Raw genomic sequence first — 24110 nt, forward strand, 5'->3', positions numbered from 1 at the left:
TCAACCCTCGGAGCCTGTTGTCTTCTCTATCTGGGAAGTGAAGCTATACAAACTCTAGATTTATCAATTTTGTACTAACTAAATCTGTCAGGACATTCACATCCCTAGATGGTGCTGTTATTCAGCTACACAGAATTGTCTGGCCCCTTTCCAGGTGCTAGCAATTAATCTTTTGCCAGTGGCATGAGATTTAAGGTCAAATCACCCATGTGATTTCCCCAAAGCTTCAAAGGTTCTCAAGACCAGCAAACAGCTATAGAAAAATCTAAGAAATCAGATAGATGGTATTAAAGCTTAGACAGGAGTTGCTTACCCCTGACTTTCAAAAGGTGAACACAAGCTGCATTGCACTGGGGGTCATAACCAATTACAGCTCTGTTCCTGGCTTTCTGTGACATTGGGCAAGTTATTTACTTTTCCTATGCCTCTGATTTCCTATCTGTGAAATGGAAAATTGTAACCCTTCACCTTTCCCACCCTCCTAGCTTTGCAAAAAGAATAAACAGCTCCTGAACAGTGCTTTGTTGCTCCTTAGAGAACAAAGCAATGAGTGCATTTCTATAGGCAGTGTATTGATGCAACTTCTGGAAATCGGCTTAGTCATGCAAAGCAAATCAAGTATTTTGAGAAGGCTGGGAGTTATTTTAGAATTTAATATTTATTGTACACTCTTGGGTGCCAGGGACTGTGCTGCATATTATTCATTCCCAAACAACTCTGAGAAAGTTACTATTATTATCCTCATTTTGTAGATGAAGAAACTGAGGCTCAGAAAGTTTAAGTAATTTGTCTGATGTCACCCAGCAAATAACAGGATTCCAGTGCAAAGAAGTCTGCTTGACTCCAAGTTCTGTATGCTCTCCTCTTGAAGACCTTCCGCTGTTGGCTTATTGCTATTATTTCAGAGTTGTTTTTATTAACCTCCAACTCTTTATCCTCAGATAAACCTAAACACTCAGGCACATGGTGTAATGCCAAGTTAATTCCCCAAAACTATGGTCCTCTCAAAATTGTCATTTTAAAGAGAAGACTCTAAGGATATGGGTACATATGACAGGCTGCCCCAGAAAAGCATCATCACTGTCCTGGGTGATGGGTCACTAGCTATTACCCATTCTGTGGGTTGTTGCAGGGGTCAGCTATGGGGTAACCTGTTCTTTGCAGTCATCTGGAAGGCACGTATTTGTGAGCTGCTTTGGGGGCAACTGCAAGGGTTACACTGGGGAGGGGGTACTTTTACTTTTCTTTTTGCAGCAGGCTCCAGCATACCCTGTGATTAGCCACTACTTGCCATGTTCTTTGTCCTCTAATTTGGACAAAGGAGGAAAAATAAATAAATCCTCCTTTGTAAGGATTCAGCTGGCTGAGTGAACCGGGAGCTGCTCCAATAATTTGCTCCAAGGTATATACAAAGCCTGTCCTGGACAGAGCAAACTGCAAAATCCCAGGCCTGAGAGACAGAACTAGACTTTGTGTGAATGAGTCAGATTCAGCAGTTCCCTCAAAGACGACAGAGACAGAGGGTGGCAGAGTCAATTCTAAAGGCTAAAATCTGCCTGCTTGGACATCTTGGATTTTCAGATCCACACAGTGGTATGACCACTCACAGTGATTTTGCAAATTCTTATTAAAGTTAATTCTTAATTATTCACTTTGTAGGTGATCTAAGGGCTCCTTCTGTGCACTCCCTCCTTTTCTCTTTTCAGTGCTAGGTAGAAATGACATTTTGATTATCTGTTCTCCTGAATTATCTATCTGGCCTACTGTTTGCCTCTGCATGCGAAATCATGAGTAGACTTTGTCCAAACATTTCTTTCAACTGGAGTACTGGCTAGCTGACTTGCAAAAGTGTACCATTAATCACAGGAGAGATAGGGCAAGGGAGTAGGAATGGATAGATGTAAACTGATTTCCACGAGGCTGACTGAAAACGACTCATTTCTTCACTGTTTCCACCACCACCACCATACACTGTGATGTTCAGGATTCACAGTGCCCTTTCCAATAGTATTTTATTTCATCCCAGCGCCAATACTGGGATGCAGGCAGAGCTAGTAGCATTCTCCCCATTTTACTGTGGAGGAAATTTGGGTTCAGACTATTCAAGTGATTTGTCCAAGGTTGCATAGCTAGTGACTCAGGTCTTCTGTTTCCAATTCTAGTGTTCATCCTTCCACCGTCGTTCATCAGTGATATGCTCTGACTGCCAGTATCTGTCTATTGAAAAAATACCCAGTATGCATTTTTTGAAAAAAACATCCTCAAATTTCTGTCAGAGAAATTTCTGTAATACTCCATATTTCCATAATCTTCTTCCTCAACCTTTATTCCACTAACTATAACTATGTGACATGGAATAGAGTTTTAAGATACATGTCTATTATAACCCCACTAGTCTGCAAACTCCTGGAGGGTAGCTTATGTCATATTTCATTACCACCATTTACTGAAAGTTTATTTTGTGGGAAGTACAATGCCAAATACTTTGCAGCCACCATATCCTTTAATCCAAGCAACAAATCTGTGAGGTAGGTACTATAATTATTCCCATTTGGATAACTGAGTTTTAACCCAGGCCTGTCTGATTCCAAAACCCATGCTTAGGCTTCCCAGACTTCCTCTCACATTCTTAGTTGTGCCCCTGCCTTGCTAGTGCTCACCACCATAATCACTCAAGAATAGTTTGTTGAAATAAAAGAACAGCTCGATTCTGTTCAATACAGTTCAATACATTTGAGAGCATTATCTCTATAAAGGAAGAAAAACATGTGAACTGTTGTCAGGGGTGGGAGTGTGTACAATATGTATGTATGTAAGAGGAGTTGGTACAAAAGACAATGTTTGAAAGAAGTAGAGTTAGTGCCATATACAGAGTTATAAAAAGAGGGGCTGATAGCAGCTGATGGTACAAACCAGGCTGGAATGTGACAGAAGGTAGGACAGGTGGGGTTAATCTGAAGAATGAGAGGCAAGGAAAGGGCTCCTTACCCTGGAAAGGGCCACCACCCGGGCATCTGGTGGGACTCTGAATCTTGCATATTCGTTTCATATTATATCACATTTACAAAGCCACATAGCTAGGGAGAGAGAGTAAAAGCCTGCCCTTCTCTCATGCCAAGATTAAGAGGATCCCAGAGGTTCTAATCATGGAAGAAAAAGCTTAGACTTTTAGGATCTATCCGTTGAGAGTGAGTTTCTGAGTCTTCATACGTTCCCCAAAACAGTTCTCATAGGAAAAACAAAGAGTGAATCCTAAGCTGTATCCTCATGCAAATGCCAAAGCCACTTAGACAGTAGTTTATTTTCTAGTCCTTTATAAACTGATTGCATGATAACCAACTGGAGTGACTTTTGAAATTCAGTTTAGTTGTCAAGGTTGCCTCGAATGGTCTATTTCCAGTCTTTTTTTTTTCTTTTTTTAGCAATGTCTTTTAGAAATAGGCAGGAGTCTACACATTGCAGTTCAGTCTGAATCTGAAAGATAGAGAATAGTCAAATATCTGACGACAAAAGAGAGAGCAGGGAAACCCACTGAGGAATCACGTATCCTCCAACTTCACAGCATCCTTTTTCTTTATTAATTATTAAATTATGATTCTTTCTTGATCAATCAACTAAAAGCTGTAAATGCTCACATGAATCAATGTGCTGTACCCCAGGTGAAGTCTAGTTGAATTGAAGGCAGGAAGGAATCCTGCAGTGGTTGCCTTCCAATCAAGTAATTATTTACTACACTGCCATCTGTCTTTATTTTGCTAAGCCACTCTATCAGACACAGCAGAACCCTCGTGCTCTGAGATGGTCATAAATCGTGCAGTACTTACATGGAACACTTGACCGCAGTATATTGCGAATCACGTTTCATCACGTTATTTCCTACCAGTACAATTTGGACTCTATGTTGTAGTTGGCAAACTTGCTAAATATCCATGGGAAGTGAACAATATGAAATACTGCATTTTTTTGTGTTGTCAGGCAATAAATAAATTTCTTAAGAGAAACTATCAGCCATCAGTACTGGATGAGTTGCTGCACTATACAAGTAATTATGCTATGAGCATCAATTTTATTTACATAAAAAGTTATTCTCCTCACATAAGTCTGAGACACAGTATAGAAATAATTGTCATTAGCTGGTAAATTACCTATAAAGTTGATTTCTATTCACTGCTTTATTAACTACAGTATATGGGCACTCTGAATTGCTAATATTTCCTTTAAATTATAATCTATGATGACACTATGGTGTCTGTTTTGGAAAAGCTATGATGATTATCATTAACATATTGCAATGCAATACTTAAGATTTATCAGGCTCTTATTAAGCCCTATATTACAGCATAATACAATGAAATGCAAGCTTATTTCTTCCAATTCAAATTCTAATATGAGGGTTGTGTCATAAATTACATAACTTCAAAACAATGCACGGAAATGTGGGGTAAAGTTAATTTCTATCATTATGCTGTTGTTTTCCTGCATGTTCGTGTATTTGTGTAATGCTGTTTTTTCATTTACTCTAGATAATTGGTACTTATAATTATTTTATTAGCATCCTATTGCATTTTCCCTTTCTTGATTAAGAAGCAAAAATATTTCAAACATCAAAGTTGATATAAATTAGATACATCCCTTGGGAAATTAAAAGGGGATGCAGTTCACTGCCAGGATTCTTTCAGAAACATGCAGAATTTGCTTGCTGTATTGCTTTATAGAACTAAATTGATGGTGCATTTTGGCAGATGGAGCAGCGAGGGGTGGGAGCTACATCACATCTTTTAGCTTGAAGAGATCAACATACAAAACAAATGCAAATGTATAATTTAATACAAAATGTATTTTGCATTCTCATTTTTTTTGATGGAAAAACAGTACAGCACAAAAGGCCGAAAAATTAAAGTAAAATGTAGAAGGTTAACAGAACAGGTCTCTTCATATTAGGTTCTTGTGATTGTCCTCAACATCATGTCTATCTTACCACAGTCAGGCAGCCTCTATGCTGCATTTTTGAAGGAATAGCCTTGTTCCATTCCCATCTCTCAGATTTTACCACTACTTCTCATTTAAGTCATTTCCTCTCTAGCTCTCCTTTTAGAAAGGTAGAATAGAGGCTTCAAACAGACATAGGTTTGAATATTAGCTCTACTAATTACTAGCACTGTGAATCTTAGGGAAGCCTCAGTTTTATTAGCTGTAAAATAGGGACAATGATTGTATTTTCCTTATAGGGTAGTTGGGATGATAACTGTTACATGTGAACATGAAGCATAACACATGACACATAATAAGTGCTCAAAAATTTGAGCTACTGTTGCTACAATGTATTAAGTTCTACTAGGAAGGAATATAAGTGAATCATGAACACCATGTAGAATTAGTATATCTGACCTGGAGATATAAAGGGTCCATGAAAAAGAAAAGGGGCATAAAAAAGGAAGGCCGAAGGCACCAAAGATAACCTTTATATTGCAATTTTGCATAGGATGGACTCTACTCTCAGTTTTATTTTTTAAAGCTTTTCATACAAAATCATAGAGTATACATATCAGATAGTGGTTCTCCATCGTTTACAAGTGCTTGATTTCTAATTTCTTCTTCTTTCTCTTCCCTTGCAAGAAAAGAATTGTTGCATCAAAAAATTCACCTTGGGCTTCCCTGGTGGCGCAGTGGTTGAGAGTCCGCCTGCCGATGCAGGGGACACGGGTTCGTGCCCTGGTCCAGGAAGATCCCACATGCCGCAGAGCAGCTAGGCCCGTGAGCCATGGCCTCCGGGCCTACGCGTCCAGAGCCTGTGCTCCACAACGGGAGAGGCCACAACAGTGAGAGGCCCGCGTACCGCAAAAAAAAAAAAAAAAAATTCACCTAATTCACTCATGTTCCCTTCTGTTAGGATGGAGACAATCGTGAAATGCCCAAATAGAATCTGAACCCATTAGGCACCTGCACTCTCAAATCTCTTGCAGGCTTTTCCTTTCCGTGAACCTCTCCGGCAAAACCCTGGTCCTCTTTACCCTGGAGATTAAGTGCCACTACAGAAAAAGCAGACAGCTAGCAAAATTGCTCCAACTACATAGAATTGAGACTACTGTGCATGATCTTCCTCAATTTACCACTCTTACAAATCCACATACCTCTCCATCAATCCTCCCCTCTTTACTCTAATTTTAGAAGATGAAGCATTTTTCTTCTGTGTTAGGGCAACTCTTTCATTCATGCCCTTCCCTGGATTCTTCCTGTTCCTCCAGGATCTTACTCCATAGTCATCTCTTTCTTTACCCTCATCTTCAATCTCTCCTACTCTCTTGAGCCCATCTTTTTCAGCCTGGAAACAAGCCCTTTCTCCCATTCTAAGGTCTATAGGTCTCCCTGTAGTAACCCTCCTCAACCTCATTCCTCTCCTTAACTTCCAGACTTCTCATATGGTGGGCCACATCCACATTCTCTGCTTCATCATCGCATATTCTCTCCTTAACCTACTGCATTCTGGATTCTGTCAACACTGCTCTACAGAAATTGTTCTCAGGTTATCTGTGCCATGTCAGTTATATTTCATTTGCAATTTTACTGGTGTTTTTTGCTGTATTTGACAATGCTGACGATTCTTGTCATTCTGAGCACTCTGCTCCCAAGACTTCCATGACAACACAGACTCCTGGTTCCTTTACTTTTCTGGCCACTCCTTCCCTGCTCCTCCTTGGGGACCCTTTTCCTGTGCCTTGGGGCTCTTGACTATACACACTTTTGGGGTTATATTTTCCAGTGTCACAGTTTCAATTTTCACCTTAATTATGATGTCTCTTGTATTAATTTGGTGGGGCTGTCATAGCACATACCATAGACTGGACAGAACACAACCTAAATTTATTTTCTTGCATTCTGGAGACTAGAAGTCCAATGTCAAGGTGTTGGCAGGGTTGGTTTCATTCTGAGGCCTCTCTCCTTGGTTTGTAGGTGGCCATCTTCTCCCTTTGTCTTCACATGATCTTTCCTCTGTGCTTGTCTGTGTCCTATCTCCTCTTTTCATAAGGACCCCATTCATATGGGATTAGGACCAAACCTACTGATCTCATTTTACCTTACTTACTTCTTTAAAGGCCTTGTCTCTAAATAAATAATCACATTCTGAGGTTAGGACCACAGCATACGAATTCTGGAGGACACAATTTGACCCAAAACATCTAAATCGACATCTCCAGCTCAGATTTCTCCTTTAAGACCAGGACTGTCTAAATGCCTATTGGACAATTCTGGTAGGATTTCCCACAGGACCTTGTTTAAAACTGAACCAGACATCTCTTCATTGAACCTGCTCTTCCTCTTGTGTTTCCCATTTCCATTGGTAGCACCACCGTTCATTGTCAGCCAAGGAATATTTTTTCACTCCTCCCTCTCCCATATCCCACACGTCCTATCAAACCTAAAATGCTGCTCTTTGTACCTCCAAAGTACTCTGTCCTTTTTTCTCCATCCCCTGAGAGAGGCTGCTCTAGTCCAGGCTGTCACCTTCTCTGGCTTTGATTATTACAAAAATCTTTTTGATTTGTGTTTCTGTCTCTATTCTAGACCTCTTCACGTCCATGCCTCATGTAACTGAAAGAGTATGAGCTCTAAAGCTCAAATTTCACCACATTATTCCCTCACTTAAATCTCTTCAGCAGTTCCTCATTGGCCCACAATTTTTAATATGACAAATGAGCCTTTTAAAATCAGGATCTTATATCAGCCGCTTCATATTTCACTATTGTCTGCTTCATACTTTTTTTTTTTTTAAGGGGGCTTCCCGGACCAGGGCTGGAACCCGTGTCCCCTGCATTGGCAGGCAGATTCTTAACCACTGCGCCACCAGGGAAGCCCCATACTTTTCAGTTACACGAATCTGCTTTTGGTTGCCCATATACCCCATTCCTCCATATTCCTGTGTCTTCACATCTTTACTCATGCTCTCCTCTTTGCCAGGAATGCTGTTGCTCAAACTCTCATTTTTCTCTCTCCCAACATTGCCTGGTTAACTCCTTCTCATCCACTAGATCTAAAATCAAAGGTAATTTCCTCCAGGAAGCCTTTTGGAGTTAAGTGCCCCTTTCCTCTTTCCCATAATACCCTATTATCACACTAACAGTACACCCATTTTCATCATGGGGCTGTGAGTGTCTTGAGATTACAGACACTTATTAGTCTTAGTCTACCCAGCGCTGACATATACACCATGCCTGGTACACAAGAGGTACCTTTTGTTTTAGTGTCATCTTGTCAGTGGACTCTATTGTGAAGTTTAGCTAAAGAGATAAGTAATGGATTAGAGTTCTATCTTAATATTTTAGCGACTCTTTAGGTGTGTCCTTCACTCCATACACGAGAGGATGTGTTTAAACTCTAAGACTAAACAAGTAGTATATGGAATCCTCTACAGGGGAAAAAGCAGAATCACTAAACTGCCTCTGACTTAGATTGGTGATTCACAGCATGATACATTCAGGCTCATTTCCATGTTAGCTACAAACCAGATCATAGACTCTTAAAAACAAAATACATGGTTTTCTGAGGAAACAATCTTCATTTTCTGAAACATCTTGCAAAAATCAATTTGGCAGTTTATTTTACCAAAGGTATTTATTTTTAGTGATGCTTGCTTTGTGGTTTTGTGACGAGAAGAATAATTGATATCTGCCCTGAATTACTCTATATTTTTGGTTAGCAGGACAGAGGCCACTTGCATTAGCAGTGAGGAAAACACGGGAAAAGTGTACACACCTCGTGTCAGCACAAGAACGTGAGCTGCACTGTTGGAGGTTTTGTCTGTACTGGGTACTGTGCTATCCCCAGAACCTAGAACAATGCCAGGCAGGGAGTAGGTGCTCAATGAATATCTATTGGTTGAATAAAGAAAATACATACCTTGCACCTGAAGAACCTGGGAGATGTCAAACCCTTGGCTGATTCTGACTATGACAACACCAATCTCAAAATCAAACGCATCACTGAAAGTGGAAGCAAAATGGTTAGTGATTTAAATGACTCCTTTAATCCTCAAGATTTGGACTAATACTGAACTTGCTTCTAGGATTTTAATGTAATTAAACTCCAAAAATTCACTTTCAAACATAGCCAGGAGCTGATAGCCTCTTCTGTTTGTTTTCCCTTGATGTCTTTTAAAAATGTATTTTGAGTAAAGGTAACTAACTCTTATTCAAACAATACTGTCAACTAGAATTTTGATTATTTAAAATACTTGATTCTTTTCTAATGTAAACAAAACAATTGCTGAAATATTTAGAACAGAAGTTTCAAGGCTGCACAGAGCCTTTGAAATTATCAGTCAAACCTCTTACCCATTGAGGAGGAATCCTACAACATTTTGGACATCAAGTTCCCAGTTAAAAATGTCTCCAATTCCTCTAGGGAACTTCTATCATTGACTTTGGAGAGACCATTTGAAGCAACACTTTTTCATGGCAACTCTATCCTGTTGAAATTGGCAGTTGTGCCTTCTCTAAACCCAACCCAATGGAATTAGATTATCTAGAAGGCAAAGAAAACCTTGCTCTTTTAACTGTGTTCTCGCAGAACATTTTTTCTTTGCCCTTAAATATTGGGCAAACTGATTAGTACTTTGAGTTCATTTGAAATATTCTCCGTAGGAGTTCCTTTGTTCAATCGTTTATGGATTGAACGAAGCCCAAGGACCCTTTCCGTTAGGTCGTCCTTTCCCAGAAACAATGCAGTTTGTGATTGTCTCACGATGTGCAAACAAGTCTCTAGCCAAAGTAAACCTGAATTTTCAAATAGTGATATAAATAAGTTCAGTATAATATGAATATCCATTCAGAATTTGAACCGTAAGTGAACTTCACTTAAAAAAATAGATCCATTCTAGCAAAAGTGCCACAAGGTAAATTTCTGATAAGTCTTGTTTGAGGTGTCCTTGATTATAAAAAGTAGGGTGTTCCACAAAAAATATCTGGATTCTGCATAGGCAGAATATTTGTGGATCCCCAAAGGCATCCACATTCTAATCCGTGGAACCTATGAATATGTTACTTTACATGGCAAAAAGAACTTTGCAGGTGTGATTAGGTTAGGGACCATGAGATGGGGAGACTATCCTGGATAATGTGGGTGGGCCCAGTGTAATCACAAGGGTCCTTAAAAGTGCAATTGGGAGGCAGAAGAGGAGGTCAGAATAATGTGGTGTGAGAAGGACTTGACTGTCAAGAGCTTTGCAGATGGAGGCAGGGGCCATGAGCAGTGAGCAGCCTCTAGAACCTAGAAAAGGCAAGCCCAGGAATTCTCTCCTAGAACCTCCAGAAGGGAAAACAGCTCAGCCCACACCTTGATTCCAGCTCAGGAAGTTAGTGTCTGAGCTTTTTTTTTTAATTGAAGTATAGTTGATTTACAATGTTTTATTTGTTTCTGGTGTACAGCAAAGCGATTCAGTTATATATATATATATATTCTTTTTTATATTCTTTTCCATTATGGTTTATTAGAGGATATTGAATATAGTTCCCTGTGCTATCCAGTAGGACCTTGTTGCTTATCTATTTTATAAATAGTAGTTTGTATCTACTAGTACCAAACTCCTAATTTATCCCTCCCTCACCCCCTTTCCCCCTTTGGTAAACCTAAGTTTGTTTTCTAAGTCCATGAGTCTGTCTGTTTTGTAAATACATTCATTTGTATCATATTTTAGATTCCACATATAAGTGATATCATATGGTATTTGTCTTTCTCTTTCTGAGTCTCAGACTTTTAACCTATGTATTTGTAAGCTAACACATTTGTGTTGTTTTAAGTCATTAAGTTTGAGGTAATTTTTTATGGCAGCCCATGGAAACTAATACAATTATTTTAATTAAAATTAAACCATACTTAAGAATATTACAGAAATTTAAAATCTTTTAGTCGAAGAAAAATGGTAAAATATTGTACTATTGTAGTGATATCCCTTTATGTTAATAATAATACTGTGCTTTACATCATAAAACAGAACAGAATGAAAAAGTTAGAAAGGGAAATACAACCTGGGTGTCTGATTGTCTTCCTTCTGTATTGACCCCAGTGCTGTCGTAATAAAGTCATTTAACTTCACCAAACCAGCTAAGTTTTATACTATTACAAATTTGAGCCACCTTAACACTGAACTTTATTACCAAGAAGACCAATCATTAATTTGGTATAAAAGCCAGAAGTCTCCTAAGCTTGATATTACTGGGTTTGATTATTTTGGTCCTTTGAATTTTTAGAATGTTTTGGATGGTAGGGAGTTTGGAAGACGAACTCAGATAATTTTGTATCAACTGATGGACTCTTTGACTGAAGATTCACATATTTCTTCCTATTTGCTCCACCCTTTTTTGTTCCCAAAGGTGAGGATAACATTTTACTGAAGAATCTGGATGACAGAGTGTGGATCTAATCCATTTCTAAGAATGTCTAGTCAGCAACTGACTGTGATTTAAAATATCTCAAAATGCTGTTTGCTAAGCCTGGCAAAATTCTGTCCCTGATCACCTGGTTTAGCCTTAACCTACTGAACTTAGAGCACCAGCAGGAGCCAGATAGCAGCACGTGGCATCCAGCCTTTATATGTTTAGGGAACACGATTCAGGAGGATACATTTAATACATGGATTCCCCAGGTTAAGAGGACTGTTAAGTCAATGTTTGGTCAGTAATGCATATAATTTCAGAAGATGAAAATTATTTTCTTAAGCTTCTTTTTAATAGGACTAATATTAGAATGCTTTTGTTATGTTCCCTAAGTCTCCCCCAAATAATGGTAAATGTGATGCTCATTCTAGCAGGGGCCAGAGGACAGATCCTAGTGTGAGGAGCACTATGTATATGCTTGCTTTGCAGGGATGAGGATTTCTTTCCTGTGTATTATGGACTTTTAAGTGCAGCCAGACCTCTCAGCACGTTCTCCGCCCTGTGGTATGAAATCAGAGCGAAGTCAGAACCCAGACAGAGGAAATCTTCCATTTTCAGAGCTGTTGACGCAAAAGACAGCTGTTACGGGTAGCTAACATTGCCCCCCTTGAGACAAAGCTGATTAAGTATGTTCAGGCCTGGAAGAAAGGCTCAATTTTCTAGAATGGTCACTGAGGACACCCTGAGCTTCTCTGTATGGGTAGAATTTGTTTTCTGTTACTCAAAAGAAGGAACCAAGCCAGGTAATACTTTGTGTATATATATACTTTTGGAGGTCGCATAGCATTGGGATCATTAGTTTAAACTTTGAATTCAGTTGGTCCTGGGTCAGAATTCCAGCTTTGTCACTTATAAAACTCTGTCATTTTCTGCATTTTACTTAATTTTTAATGTCTGTGTCTCTATTTTAAAAATGGAGGGCTTCCCTGGTGGCACAGTGGTTGAGAGTCCGCCTGCCGATGCAGGGGACGCGGGTTTGTGCCCTGGTCCGGAAAGATCCCACATGCCGCGGAGCAGCTGGGCCCGTGAGCCATGGCCGCTGAGCCTGCGCGTCCGGAGCCTGTGCTCCGCGGTGGGAGAGGCCACAGCAGTGAGAGGCCCGCGTACCGCAAAAAAAAAAAAAAAAAAAAAAAAATTGGGAACAGTACTTCCCATTTGAAGCACTTACTTCAAACTCTTCTTGTGAGAATTAAGTGGGATAATTCACGTTAAGGACATTAGCCTGGCACCGGCTAGTCTTTTAAGGATTATCATTATTATCCCTTTCCCAAGACTTCTTCAATTTTTAGATATTAGATGTCACATACCTTTTAAAACTCACTTTTTGTCTATAAACCAACACTGCTACATCAGCAAAGGGAGAGCTGAGGCTAAGTTCTATTATATTGGCAGTGTTTTCTCACTTTGGTAAATAATTCAGAGTACCAGGGGAATGTCTTCTTTTCAGGCAGTTTATTCTGTACAACAGTGTCAGTTATGTACTGCCCTGGTTAGTGCTTTATAAACAAGAGCACGTCTTGAAAGCCATCACTTACTGTATGATTCCCACGTAGTTTTCAATCTCTGTCAGGGGAGCCTTCCTCCAGTTTTTTTTATATCCAATCACCAGAGTGTTTGGTTTCATTCTTCCTAAGCCTGAGGCCTAAACAGAGGAGATAAACACATGGGCCATCCTTACCAGGCCAGGAAACTACTACTGCAAATGAAAAATAATGTCCAAAAGAGCACTGAAGTAAGGTTCTGAAGATTCTGAAGATTAGATTACATTTTAGTGCATGTCCTTCATGCCTGTACTCAAGCATAAAACAGAAAGATTAGTTCTAAATCATCTCAGCCAAATGGATTTTAGATGACAGAAATGAAGCTTTTCTAAATTAGCAGTCATTTGCATTTCTTCTGATACACTCATTAAAATGGTTCAATAATTTAAAGTCAAGTGAGGGTCAGCTTATCTGTTGGCATGCGTGTTGTAACTTAGTGTGGTTCAAAGCTCATTTCCACCTGCTATATCCATAATGTCATTAGCAATAAAATCCATGTTTGGAAAATTCTTATATAGAAGGATCGCTGAAACTTCTGCTTACATTATTTATTGAAGGATAACTGAACTATGTTTCCAGAACCTAAATCTCTTACATGACACTATCGTGAATAGCCATCTTCCATATCAGAAGTTTCATTCCCCCCATTAGATGACAGAATACGGCTTCCAGTTAGTTAAATTTAATCCGGCAATATTACTGAGCACCTATTAATTGCAAAGTGCTGTGTTAGGTGCTGTGAGAGAGTAGTGAGGCATATTCTTTGGACTGAAGGAGCTTAGAATAAAGTTGAGGTGATGAGATATATAATAACTATAATTCAAGTACAAATGCAGTAGAAAATCATATGGAAGCATAAAGGAAGAAAATTTGAATTCCAGCTAAGAATTCATGAATGGTTTCATGGGAGAGGTGGCATTTGTTTTGGATCTTGCAGGTTGGTTAGATGTTGCCAAGTAAAGGTAAGGAGAGCAGTGGAAGTGAAGGAAGGATATTCTGGGTTATGGGAAGAGTGAAACAAATGATCAGAGGCGGGTATTTTAGAGGGGACAGTAGCAAGTGGAAAGAGATAGGCATTGATGGAGGGTTCCTGAAATAAACTTTGCCTCCACCACATTTGGTGTATTGCCCTTAGAAATGTACAGGTAGCAGAACAACTCCTCTTAGAGCTGTCCTCTGGCCCCTGGCAGGTGCACGGCAGTATGGATGTAGTCTTTTCCATGACTACAATTTAGGGATGTGGTCATTCATACCATAATTTCTTTATTCAAAATGCTGTAGTTGTCAGTGCTTCCCTTTAATGCCACTCTGTCCTGCCCTTTTTGTCATGACCCCTCTGTGCTCCACCATTTTTCTTTGAAGAAATTCAGGTGAACAAGCTTTATGCACTGTAGAAATTTTTTACAATTTCTTCTTGATTAGCATACGAATTGTTTTCCATACCAATGTCCTTTCACTCCCTCTTCTTCTTTTGTGTCTGTCCTCTCATTCCTAGTTGAAATTTATTATTTTACTAATCTTACATGATAATTTTACATTAAATGTGTAACCTTCCCAACGTATTTAACCAAAGAGCTACTGAAAAGTAACTCTACTGAAAGAAAAATCAGCATCTTGCAATGACACCTATTTCTGTGGTTTATCAAATTAAAAACAGATGAAAAGAGACTCATGGGGGTACTGGATCTTTCAGAAATGGTGTCTCTGCAGACAGAAATGCATCAAATACTCTTACTGTCCAAAATATTACAATTTAATCAACATGTTTTCTTTCTTGCCTGTATAAGCCATCAGAATTACCTGGAAGCAATCCTGAATTTTGACACTCCTGTAGGTGGCAATTCTAAAAGCTAAATACATCATTTAGTATATGTAGAATCAGGTTTTTCCAACCATACTAAAGCCCAAATTATTAGAAAGCCAAGCCCTATAATTCTGAGTTTCTCTTGGATTGTTTTAGGATTCCCTGGCACTCTAAATTATGAAAATCAGAACTAGGGAAAGACTCTATATATTTATTATAGAAGGTGAGGAAAAAGGAAAGAATAAGGGAGAAAAGATGGAAGGACTGTGGGCTTTAGTGGTGAACCACAGATATTATTACATTTTATTTAACATTCTGGAAATAATTTAGGAGGAGAGGGAGATTTTATGCCCGGGATCACCAGGAATTTATTTAGTCCAGTCTTGCAGCTGCCCTCACACCATTTGCAAAAGAAAAAAGGAAAAGAATGCCTGACTTGAGCATTGCTGTATTCAGTATGAGATGTAAAAATAGTTTGAAGTTTTAATAGGATCTTGAATGTCGTCAGCGATCAGAACAAATTTGCATTTCAATAAGTATGGGGACAGAATATATGCTGTTGGCCAAAGGCAACCTCATTTTCCATTTCCAGTGAATCACTCATAGTTCATTGTAATAGAACCTCTCTGCTTCTGTTTTAGCTTTGCCAGTCCCCAGGAATTCAAAATGAATTCCTTAACCATCTGCATTGATCTCTGATGCTAGTCTGCCTAACTGGAGCCATTCCATTTGGGAGCTTCATTAAAATGGAATGCTAATTGTCTTTTGCCTCTGTACTCATTCCCTCAATGCCAGCCTTACCTGAAGGAGACTTCGGACACCATCCCTGAAACAATATGCTGCCACTGCTGCATAAAAAGCCTTGATTTTGTTTTTTATAAGCCAGGCCTGCTTTTTTGCCATGCCACTGTTCATCTCTTTAACACACAGCTTGCGCGGTCCCTGTATGACACAATCAAATATTGGTTAGAAGCCCTGCTATTATACATCACACTGCTGTTGTTTTCTAAAGGACAAAAATAGCCAGCAGTGCCCCCACTGAGTTAAGAAATGGGAAAGAGGGGGAAACACTCACTAAACAGGATTCACAGAAATTCAACCTTCTGGAGAGACCTGGGTTGCTCACATTTTTCAATTTCTATGCAGAATGCCTAGATGTATTAGCACCTACTTAATTAACTGCCTCATGTCGAAAGAAAGAGCTGAGGGCATCATGGCACATGAGGAAAAGGCTGAAAATGTGATTGAAGAAGTTCAGGATAAATTCACAATCAACCTTCGACTCAATAGCGAGAGCCACATTTAGGAACACCAAGGAAATCTCAGCTAGAGCCCAGTTTCAAGAAATGCGACAGCACTCTTAGGAGCCAAAATATGGTGAGTTGCAAATCCTGGCAGGAACTACCACATCTTGACAATTCTGTTAGGCCCATTCATTGCTTTTTGTGTATGGTGAAGACACCTTTGTACCACTTTTCCCTGTGTAATGTTGACATACTCCTATTCGAATTAACATTTCCCACTACTCAATGAAGTTGGTGGGATTAGAGATTCACATACCTATGGCATAGGAAGAACAGATTAAGAGAGAAGGAGGCAGGTGTTGCGGCGGTAGATGAAGCATTTTATAATTTCAAGATTTGAGTTCTGGAAACTCATTTTAATTAAAATTTCTGTTCCTGTTTCTTCTTCCTTAAATGTCCAAGGTAGCGCTATTCTTTGCGTGTTTCAAATCAATCCCAAAGGTAGTTCTGATTATCTACCATGTGCCTGACAAAGGTACAAATCTACTATTTTCCTGGGAAATTCTTTCAATTCATAGAGAGATTTGGTATTTTACTGAATTGTCTTAGATTTCTTACTAACCAACTCAGATCTTGGTAAAAGGCAGTGAGCAGGACTGGAATGGGGCTTAAGATTCTACATTTCTAACAGACTCCCAGATGACACAGATGCTGCTCGTCCTCAGATCATGCTTGGAGATGTAGTCTTAGAGGGTCTTGGATTGGAGAGAAAGGGCATGGTGTGTATGAAAAAGATATCAGGTTTTGTGGTCAGACAGAACTGGGTTCTAAGTTTGGCCACTTTGGAGGTAGTTAATGATGTCTGAGCATTGATAAGTTATTCTGGAAACAGGGATCAAATAGCTATCCTGCAAGGTCATCTCAAGCAGTCATGATTCACTACCTAGTATGATGTCTGGAATATAGTAAGTGCTCATCCAAAGTTGATTTTTATTATAATAAAAGAGTGTTCACAGTCTTGTTGAAGTCCCAGACCTTATTCCACCACTGTGTCTGTTCTACAACAGAGCTGAAAGAGTGCTCAACTGGGAGCTAGAGTGTAGCATTTAGATCTGGCTCTTGGCACTGTCTAGCTGATACCCTGGGTATGCCATTTGTTTTCTCTCAATGTGGGCTCTACATTTATAAGAATAAGAAAATTATCTAGGCCATCAATGTCCAGTATGATTAGCCCTTATGCACATGTTGATATTGAGCATTTGAAATGTGGCTAGTCCATACAGAGAGGTACTGGAAATGTAAAACATACCCTGGACTTTGAAGCCTTAGTATGAAAAAAAGAATGTGAAATATCTCATTAATACTTTTATACTGATTGTATATTAAAATGATAATCTGGATGCATTGCATTTACCTGTTTCTTTTTACTTTTTTTAATTGGCTACTAGAAAATTTCAAATTACATTTGTGGCACATATTATATGTCTATTATACAACACTAGTATTCTCTGGGTTCACTTCCCATTTTAACATTCTATTTAAATTGGGTTAGATTCTTTTTTGTACTTATTTTTACCAGAATATTTTCTAGAACTTACCAACATATCAAAACAGTTTGGACAACTTACATTACAGTTAAAAAATAAGAATCTCCAATGAAGATGGAGACGGTAAAGGCATAGGAAGGATAGTTATTAAACCAGAAGACCTAGCCTGAGGAAACATATGTCATTATAGATCAGATTTTGCTCAGGGTTCTAACTGTCAATGCATTTCAACCACTAGTCCTTCTTGGTCATCCTAGACACCATCAATTGCAAAAGAAAGAAGAGATATTTTATTCAACGAAGCTGAATGGTAACAACAGCCATAACATAGAAGAATAACCAACAACTAGGAAAGGTATCAGACTATGAGTATATTGAATTATACCACAATGACTTTGAACCCCTGGGGAAACTGGCATTTATTTAAATAAATATAGTCTAATATATATCTATTAGTATTACAGAAATCCAAATTAAACATTAATTGTGACAGAGAGATTTACTTTAATGCCTAAATTTGCCATATTAAGAAGTCATAAAAATATTTCACGTAGAATCGCTCTTGGCTAAAAGCAATTATAATATCCTTGTAGCAAACTTATTAATGTGAGGCAAGGCTACAATACAAATGTAGTATGGAAAAAGCAAACTAACAGAAAGGGAAGACACACTGGAATATAATTATTCAACATTCAAATACGTCATAGTCACAAAAATGAATTTAACCACCCAATTAAAATATTATAGAGATTATTAGCTCAGTTAGGATCCAAAATATGAGTATATAAATTAATTCAGGATTTGAACAAAGAAGCTCTAAAATTTTTGTATATATTATAACTTTGACATCGATTGAGAAAGGGGTAAAGGAATTCTAATTATTTAGTCTGGAGAAGGAACTGATGTGACACTACTTCAAATAAATGAATATTATGAAAAAGAATTTGCAAAGGATTTCCAATATTATCGGGATCAAATAGAGGAATTTGGGCCAAATGCAGTGTTCCTTCCAACTCTTATATTTTAAAACATTAAGAGTCTTATTGCTCTGTCTTTGCTTTCCTTGCCTCTCTGGTTGGAACTGTGGGAAAGAAAATTTTTCCTTTTCTGATTTGGTGCATATTTCATCTCACCATGCATCCTAGCACCCAGTCATAGGTCACTTCATTCTTCCCATGTTTTGTCGTGTCATTATTTTATTAACATCATGACAGAGACTTAATGACTATAAAAGAATAAATTCATCTAAAAAAAGCATTTTCTTCTAGATGGAGGTGAAAGTTGAGATTAAAAGAAGGATGACGATAGAAAAAAAGATGAAAATTTTAATTTCCCCTGGGTTATCTATGCTTGAACTGCCCTCCATAAGCCGTAGAGTTAAAAGTTGGTTGTCATACCTGAATTTTCTAATTTTCTTAAGAGATTCTTCAAATTCAAAGAGAGTTTTAGGTTTTATTAAGATATTTTGTAAATTTTCCAAAAAGAAAAAGAGAGAGAAAGGGTAACAGGGTGATATCTTGTTAAAAGGGGATCTATATGAGGAAGCTGGTCAAAAGTTATTCCTTTTCTTCTTTACAGTGAGAGGGGAGAACAGGACAATCAAGGTTTAAAGAATATTAATGAGTAGGAAAACATTAATCAAAATAGATCTACATCTTGGTACACATAGGTGAAATGACTAGAAGAAAATCAGTCAAACTCAGATAACATTGCCTTTGGAGACAGAGAGATCCCTGGGGCTGAGCAGCTATAAAGGGGACTTTAGCTTGATGTGCAATGGTTTATTTCATTTAAAAAGTGAGTGGAAGCATCTAAGAAAAATGCTAACTGTTGTTAATTAGGAGAAGTAGAATATGAGTGTTGTTTTATTGACTATAGTTTCATCATATGAAATTGCCAATATTCAACAGCTTTTGACATCCAAAAATGTAAATTTCACATGATTCAACCTAATATTTTTCTTAACGCTTCAAAATAAAAAATAGAAGCAATCTAAAAAACAAAATCTTTATTTTTCAGCCAACACAACACGGTGTACTTAATAAAAGATGCCACTGTAAACTTGAAAGCCTTTTGCAGTTTTAAGACAAAATTTAGAAAAGAAGTAAGTGTTGCATTTTCTGACAATAATGACTTTATCTGATTGGCATTTTAAATCCCAGATCAACTGGGCCACCTTTCTGTCTTTAAAGTATATTTGTTTTAATTAAAAAAAAAACAACCTTCCTCTAAATGCAAAACTGAGAAGTATATGAGTGAGTGACTGCTGAAGCACGATGCCTTTTCACTTGATTAGCTGACAGTGTAATATTTTTAGAACTGAATGTAGTGTACCCAGAGAATTAAGGGTACATAAGTCCAAACTAAGTAATCTGCAATGATTGGTTTTACTATCTCTCCAGCTATGAATAAGTGAGGAAACTAACTGACAAAGAAAGGCAGTGTTTTTTAAGCCACGGTACATAGGGTAGAATTGGTGGAGATCTACCACTTGACTTAATATTTGCCTGTTGCTGAACCCACGGAACTTGGCTATGCTCAGAAATACGAGGGGGGGTGCTAGAAGGTGGAATCCGACTCCTGGTCTTCATATGGTGAGAGGAGTGAGGCACACAAGAAAACGAAAATTACTTACGTGTTGAATATAAATGCTCCTGGGATATAAGTATATCACTGACTTATGATAAGGTAATTTACAGGAGAAGAATAGACATTATTTTAAGTTACCAAGCTGGATTCCTTAAAAAGTATCCCCCAATTTGTCCTGATGAGGGGTCCCTCATTTGAAATCTTTAGGCTTAGTAGAATAAGGCAAGAGGTAGGAAGAGGCTGTGATGGGTGAGTGTAAGTGTTAGTTGAATAGTTGGAAGGCTACAGTGTGGGCTTGGGGCCCAGCAAAAGAATAATTTATTTTTTATTTTTTTTAATTTTCTGTACGTGGGCCTCTCACTGTTGTGGCCTCTCCCGTTGCGGAGCACAGGCTCCGGACGCGCAGGCTCAGCGGCCATGGCTCACGGGCCTAGCAGCTCCACGGCATGTGGGATCTTCCCGGACCGGGGCACGAACCCATGTCCCCTGCATCAGCAGGCGGACTCTCAACCACTGCGCCACCAGGGAAGCCCAAAAATAATTCTTAATTTCACCTTCAGCAGCTTCTAGGGCTACAATGTCTAGTCCTTTAAAAATGCCTCTTTGCAGGAAATGGCAGCTGGGGGCATATGTTTTCTGTCTACCCAACAGCATCGAAATGCCAGTGAGCTCTGAGTCTTGCTTCTTCCTTGTAGTGTATGGCAGTTCATGTCAGCACTTCAAGTAACTGGAGGTCACCAGAGGGATGGAGCACAGAGCCTGCTGTCCAGTGATTATTTGGGTGGGAGTGCGTATCTCACTATTCTATCCTGATCAAGCCATTGGTTACCTAAGAGTCCAAGATCCAAAGTTGGACCTGGTTTCTCTAAGAGAGGGTGTTTTAGGTTTCTGTTGAAGGGGATATATTTTCAGAATGAAAATGTTAACCATGGTATATCGAAAATATACCATAATAATAACAATATCAACAGTAACAACTAAAATTAATTGAGCATTTACTATTTGACAGACACTGAGCTGACTACTAGAAAGCTTATCTTACAGATTTCTCACAACTCTGTAACAAACGTAGGTGCTATCATCATCATATCATCACCATCATCATTATTATTATGCCCATTTTATACCTGAGAAAATTGAGGCATAGGGAGACTAAATTATGGACCCAAGGGACTCACAGCTAATAGGTGGCAGAACAGTGATTCAGAACTTGACTGTGTGTCTCAAAAGTCCATGAGTGTGAGCTTCCTAGAGTTAAAAATTAAATTGTTATCTCTCAACATCATTGTTACCGTTTAACCTTTGCCACAAGGTTGGCCTAACCACCAACCACTATGCTTTTGGGAAAAAAAATTTAATGGTAGGTCAACTTCCACTATATCCCCTTCCATCTGTTTCTTTGCAAAGATGATTGACAACTGAGCATGGAGTTGAAAAATGCCGACAGCATCTGCAGCCCCAGGAGCTCACGGAGAGTAGCTAACTGGAAAGTCATTAAGTGATACAGTAACTATTTTCTGTCCCCAAGAGAACCTCAGCACCTGGGAGCAAGGCTCTTGGGCCTTACTCAGAGGGACCAGCACAGTGATGTATAAAGTGGTCCAATATACATGTCAAACAACCAGGGCCATTAGAGATACAGACCTAAGTACCTATTTCACATGAAATGATATTCCAGAATCATACTGTTTTATTATTGTTGAAGCAGCAAAGGGTTAATTTAAAGTAATATCTCATCTCTATAAAAAGACCTTTTCTCCCTTGCTAATATATGACTGTTTATACTCCAAGTTCATTTCTCCTGTCCTAAAGATATTTTATTGCCTGCTAAACTAAGTTTTCTCTAAATTGCTAGAGAAGAAAACCCCCCCAAACTGCTTATTCCATCAAAACTGGCTCCTGTATTTTATTGGCCAAAATGAAATCCATTAATCCAGGGCACCAAAGATGAGAGAAGGGTGCTTGATAAGATTTTAAAAAATCCTCTGGAGTCACTGTTGGTCATTACTTAACCTGTCAATCTTATGTAGTCAGTAGGATTCCCTCTACCCCCTACGGTATGATTACCTTGAGTTTTATTGTTTGAGTTACTATCATATAAGCACTTAGAGGAAAGAGAATATGACCATCTTTCTTCATATTGCATTTAGAGTATTGCCAAGTGTAAAAAGATGCTTAAGTGCTGGTCATGATGACATGTGGTGAATTAACCCCTGCATCATTGCACAGTCGGCTGGCCCCGGGGTTACACAGCTTCCTGACAGCCCTATTCCCTGGCAAGTATTGGAAGTTTAGGGAGTGGTATCTGATTCTAACAGCACTCTCAGGGATACAAGTCTGCTAAGGCTTTCTCCTCATGCTGTAACACAGAGCACAATTGGGTGACTTGGACCGATATGCTGGCTCTGCCACTTTCTTGTCATGTGACCCTGTGCATAATTTAATTTTCCTGAATCTCGCTTTTCTAATCAGTATAGTGAGAACAGGGCATCTTTTCTCTCTGCCTCACTAGACTGTTATGTAGATTGAAATAAGAAAAACTGTAGGAAAATACTTTGAAGAATAGGTAAGTACGATAATAATACACTGGCACTGTTGAGGATTTTGAGTGGTATGTGTGCATGAGAGACAGAGAGAAACAGGGAGACACACACACAGAGAGAGCACGTGAGCACACTGTGCGAATACAAGTAGAAGTAGCTGGTTTGGAGAATTTAGACTTATTATGTTGTTATAATTTTATAGATTGGTGATTGGTCAATAATTATGGTTAAATGTTTATCTACTTTGAATACCTCCTGGGAAAACCATGAATAAGTTATCATTAGTCTACCATATACTTCCTGAACAAAAAAGGAACTCATTCAGCTCTGAATATTTATCTAAGGCACGGAAAACTTGGTTTAACTCCCTAGATATCTGTAGTGTCATCAAGTTTATCCAAATATTTAATCTAAATTCTACATGCTCTCATTTAAGGCCATTCTGTCTGGCTCTCTCCTCATCAGTTAATCTATATAATAGTGCTCTCTGGCTCATTCTGTCCTTTCATATTTCTGGGGACAGTTATCACCCCAAATATTTTCATTTTATTTCTGAGCCAATTCTCTTTTTCTTGGCTCAAAGGCCATCATTTAGAAATATTTATCACTTTTAGTTGGTCTCTTGTGAAATCTGAAACACGTTTTATCCACTCATTTAAATTCAGGATCATGGGCCCTTGCTAGTCCTTGCTATATGAGTCAAGGAAAAGCGTCCTTGTCCAAACGGCCTTGCCATTCTCCTATCACTGTGTGTACCTGTTAGGCTCATCTAAAAGAACACAAGTGAGCAGGGAGGAAAAAGCACCTTCAGGGGATGAAGTGACTCTTACCACAAAGACTTCACAGCAGATGCAAAGGCCACTGTTCTTGGTAAAGGCGTGAGTTATATCCAAGAGAGCAGGTCTTGTCATGGGTTCCCCTGTTAAGACAATGCACTGGGGCCTGGAAGTGGAGAAGAGAAGATGTGAGAACTGGCCATGGCAAGAAGCCTGTGAGCCCAGAACCGCCCCCCAATGAAATGGGCTGGTACAGAAGGCTTGGCAAAATGGGACAACTGCTCTCCTATTTCTTGGGTTTCTCACTGGAAGTCTTGAATCATGACTTCCTGTGAATTTTGCCATCTTTGTATTCTTAGTTTAGTTAGTGACAGTAAAAATGTAAAGTAAGGAAAAGGTAGTCTTGGGTTCCCCCTGTCTTTTCCCTCTGGACAATACCCTATCCCAAATCCCCAATACAACCTGTCCTTCTCCAACCAGTATTTTCATGTTATTTTCCTTCACCCTCCTTTCAAAGCTTGTGGTTTGAGGTTCCATTCAAAATAATATATAACTAATGAAGAACTTAGAGTGTAACTTCTCCTAAGGGAATTCAGTAAGCCACAAAGCCTTAAGCTAAATGGAGACAGCAACAATG

At 38.8% G+C, this 24110-nt stretch overlaps 1 protein-coding gene and 1 long non-coding RNA gene across 4 annotated transcripts in view; one reads left to right on the plus strand and one right to left on the minus strand.

The window, feature by feature from the left end:
- LOC309803622 overlaps window positions 1–24110 on the plus strand; it is an 84642-nt gene that overhangs the window by 43447 nt on the left and 17085 nt on the right. The window lies entirely within an intron of this gene.
- Window positions 1–24110, minus strand: part of SLC12A1 (solute carrier family 12 member 1) — a gene marked incomplete at its 5' end in the record, with an annotated part of 91328 nt that overhangs the window by 15892 nt on the left and 51326 nt on the right. For all 3 annotated transcript variants that reach the window (XM_082620110.1, XM_082620109.1, XM_082620111.1), the window contains 4 exons: window positions 8896–8978; window positions 12965–13071; window positions 15576–15716; window positions 23528–23639. In XM_082620110.1, the coding sequence (XP_082476236.1) occupies window positions 8896–8978; window positions 12965–13071; window positions 15576–15716; window positions 23528–23639 (443 nt within the window). The remainder of the gene's footprint in view (window positions 1–8895; window positions 8979–12964; window positions 13072–15575; window positions 15717–23527; window positions 23640–24110) is intronic.

Source organism: Mesoplodon mirus (assembly GCF_964341445.2).
Source record: "Mesoplodon mirus genome assembly, chromosome: 4".
Classification (NCBI taxonomy): domain Eukaryota; kingdom Metazoa; phylum Chordata; class Mammalia; order Artiodactyla; family Ziphiidae; genus Mesoplodon; species Mesoplodon mirus.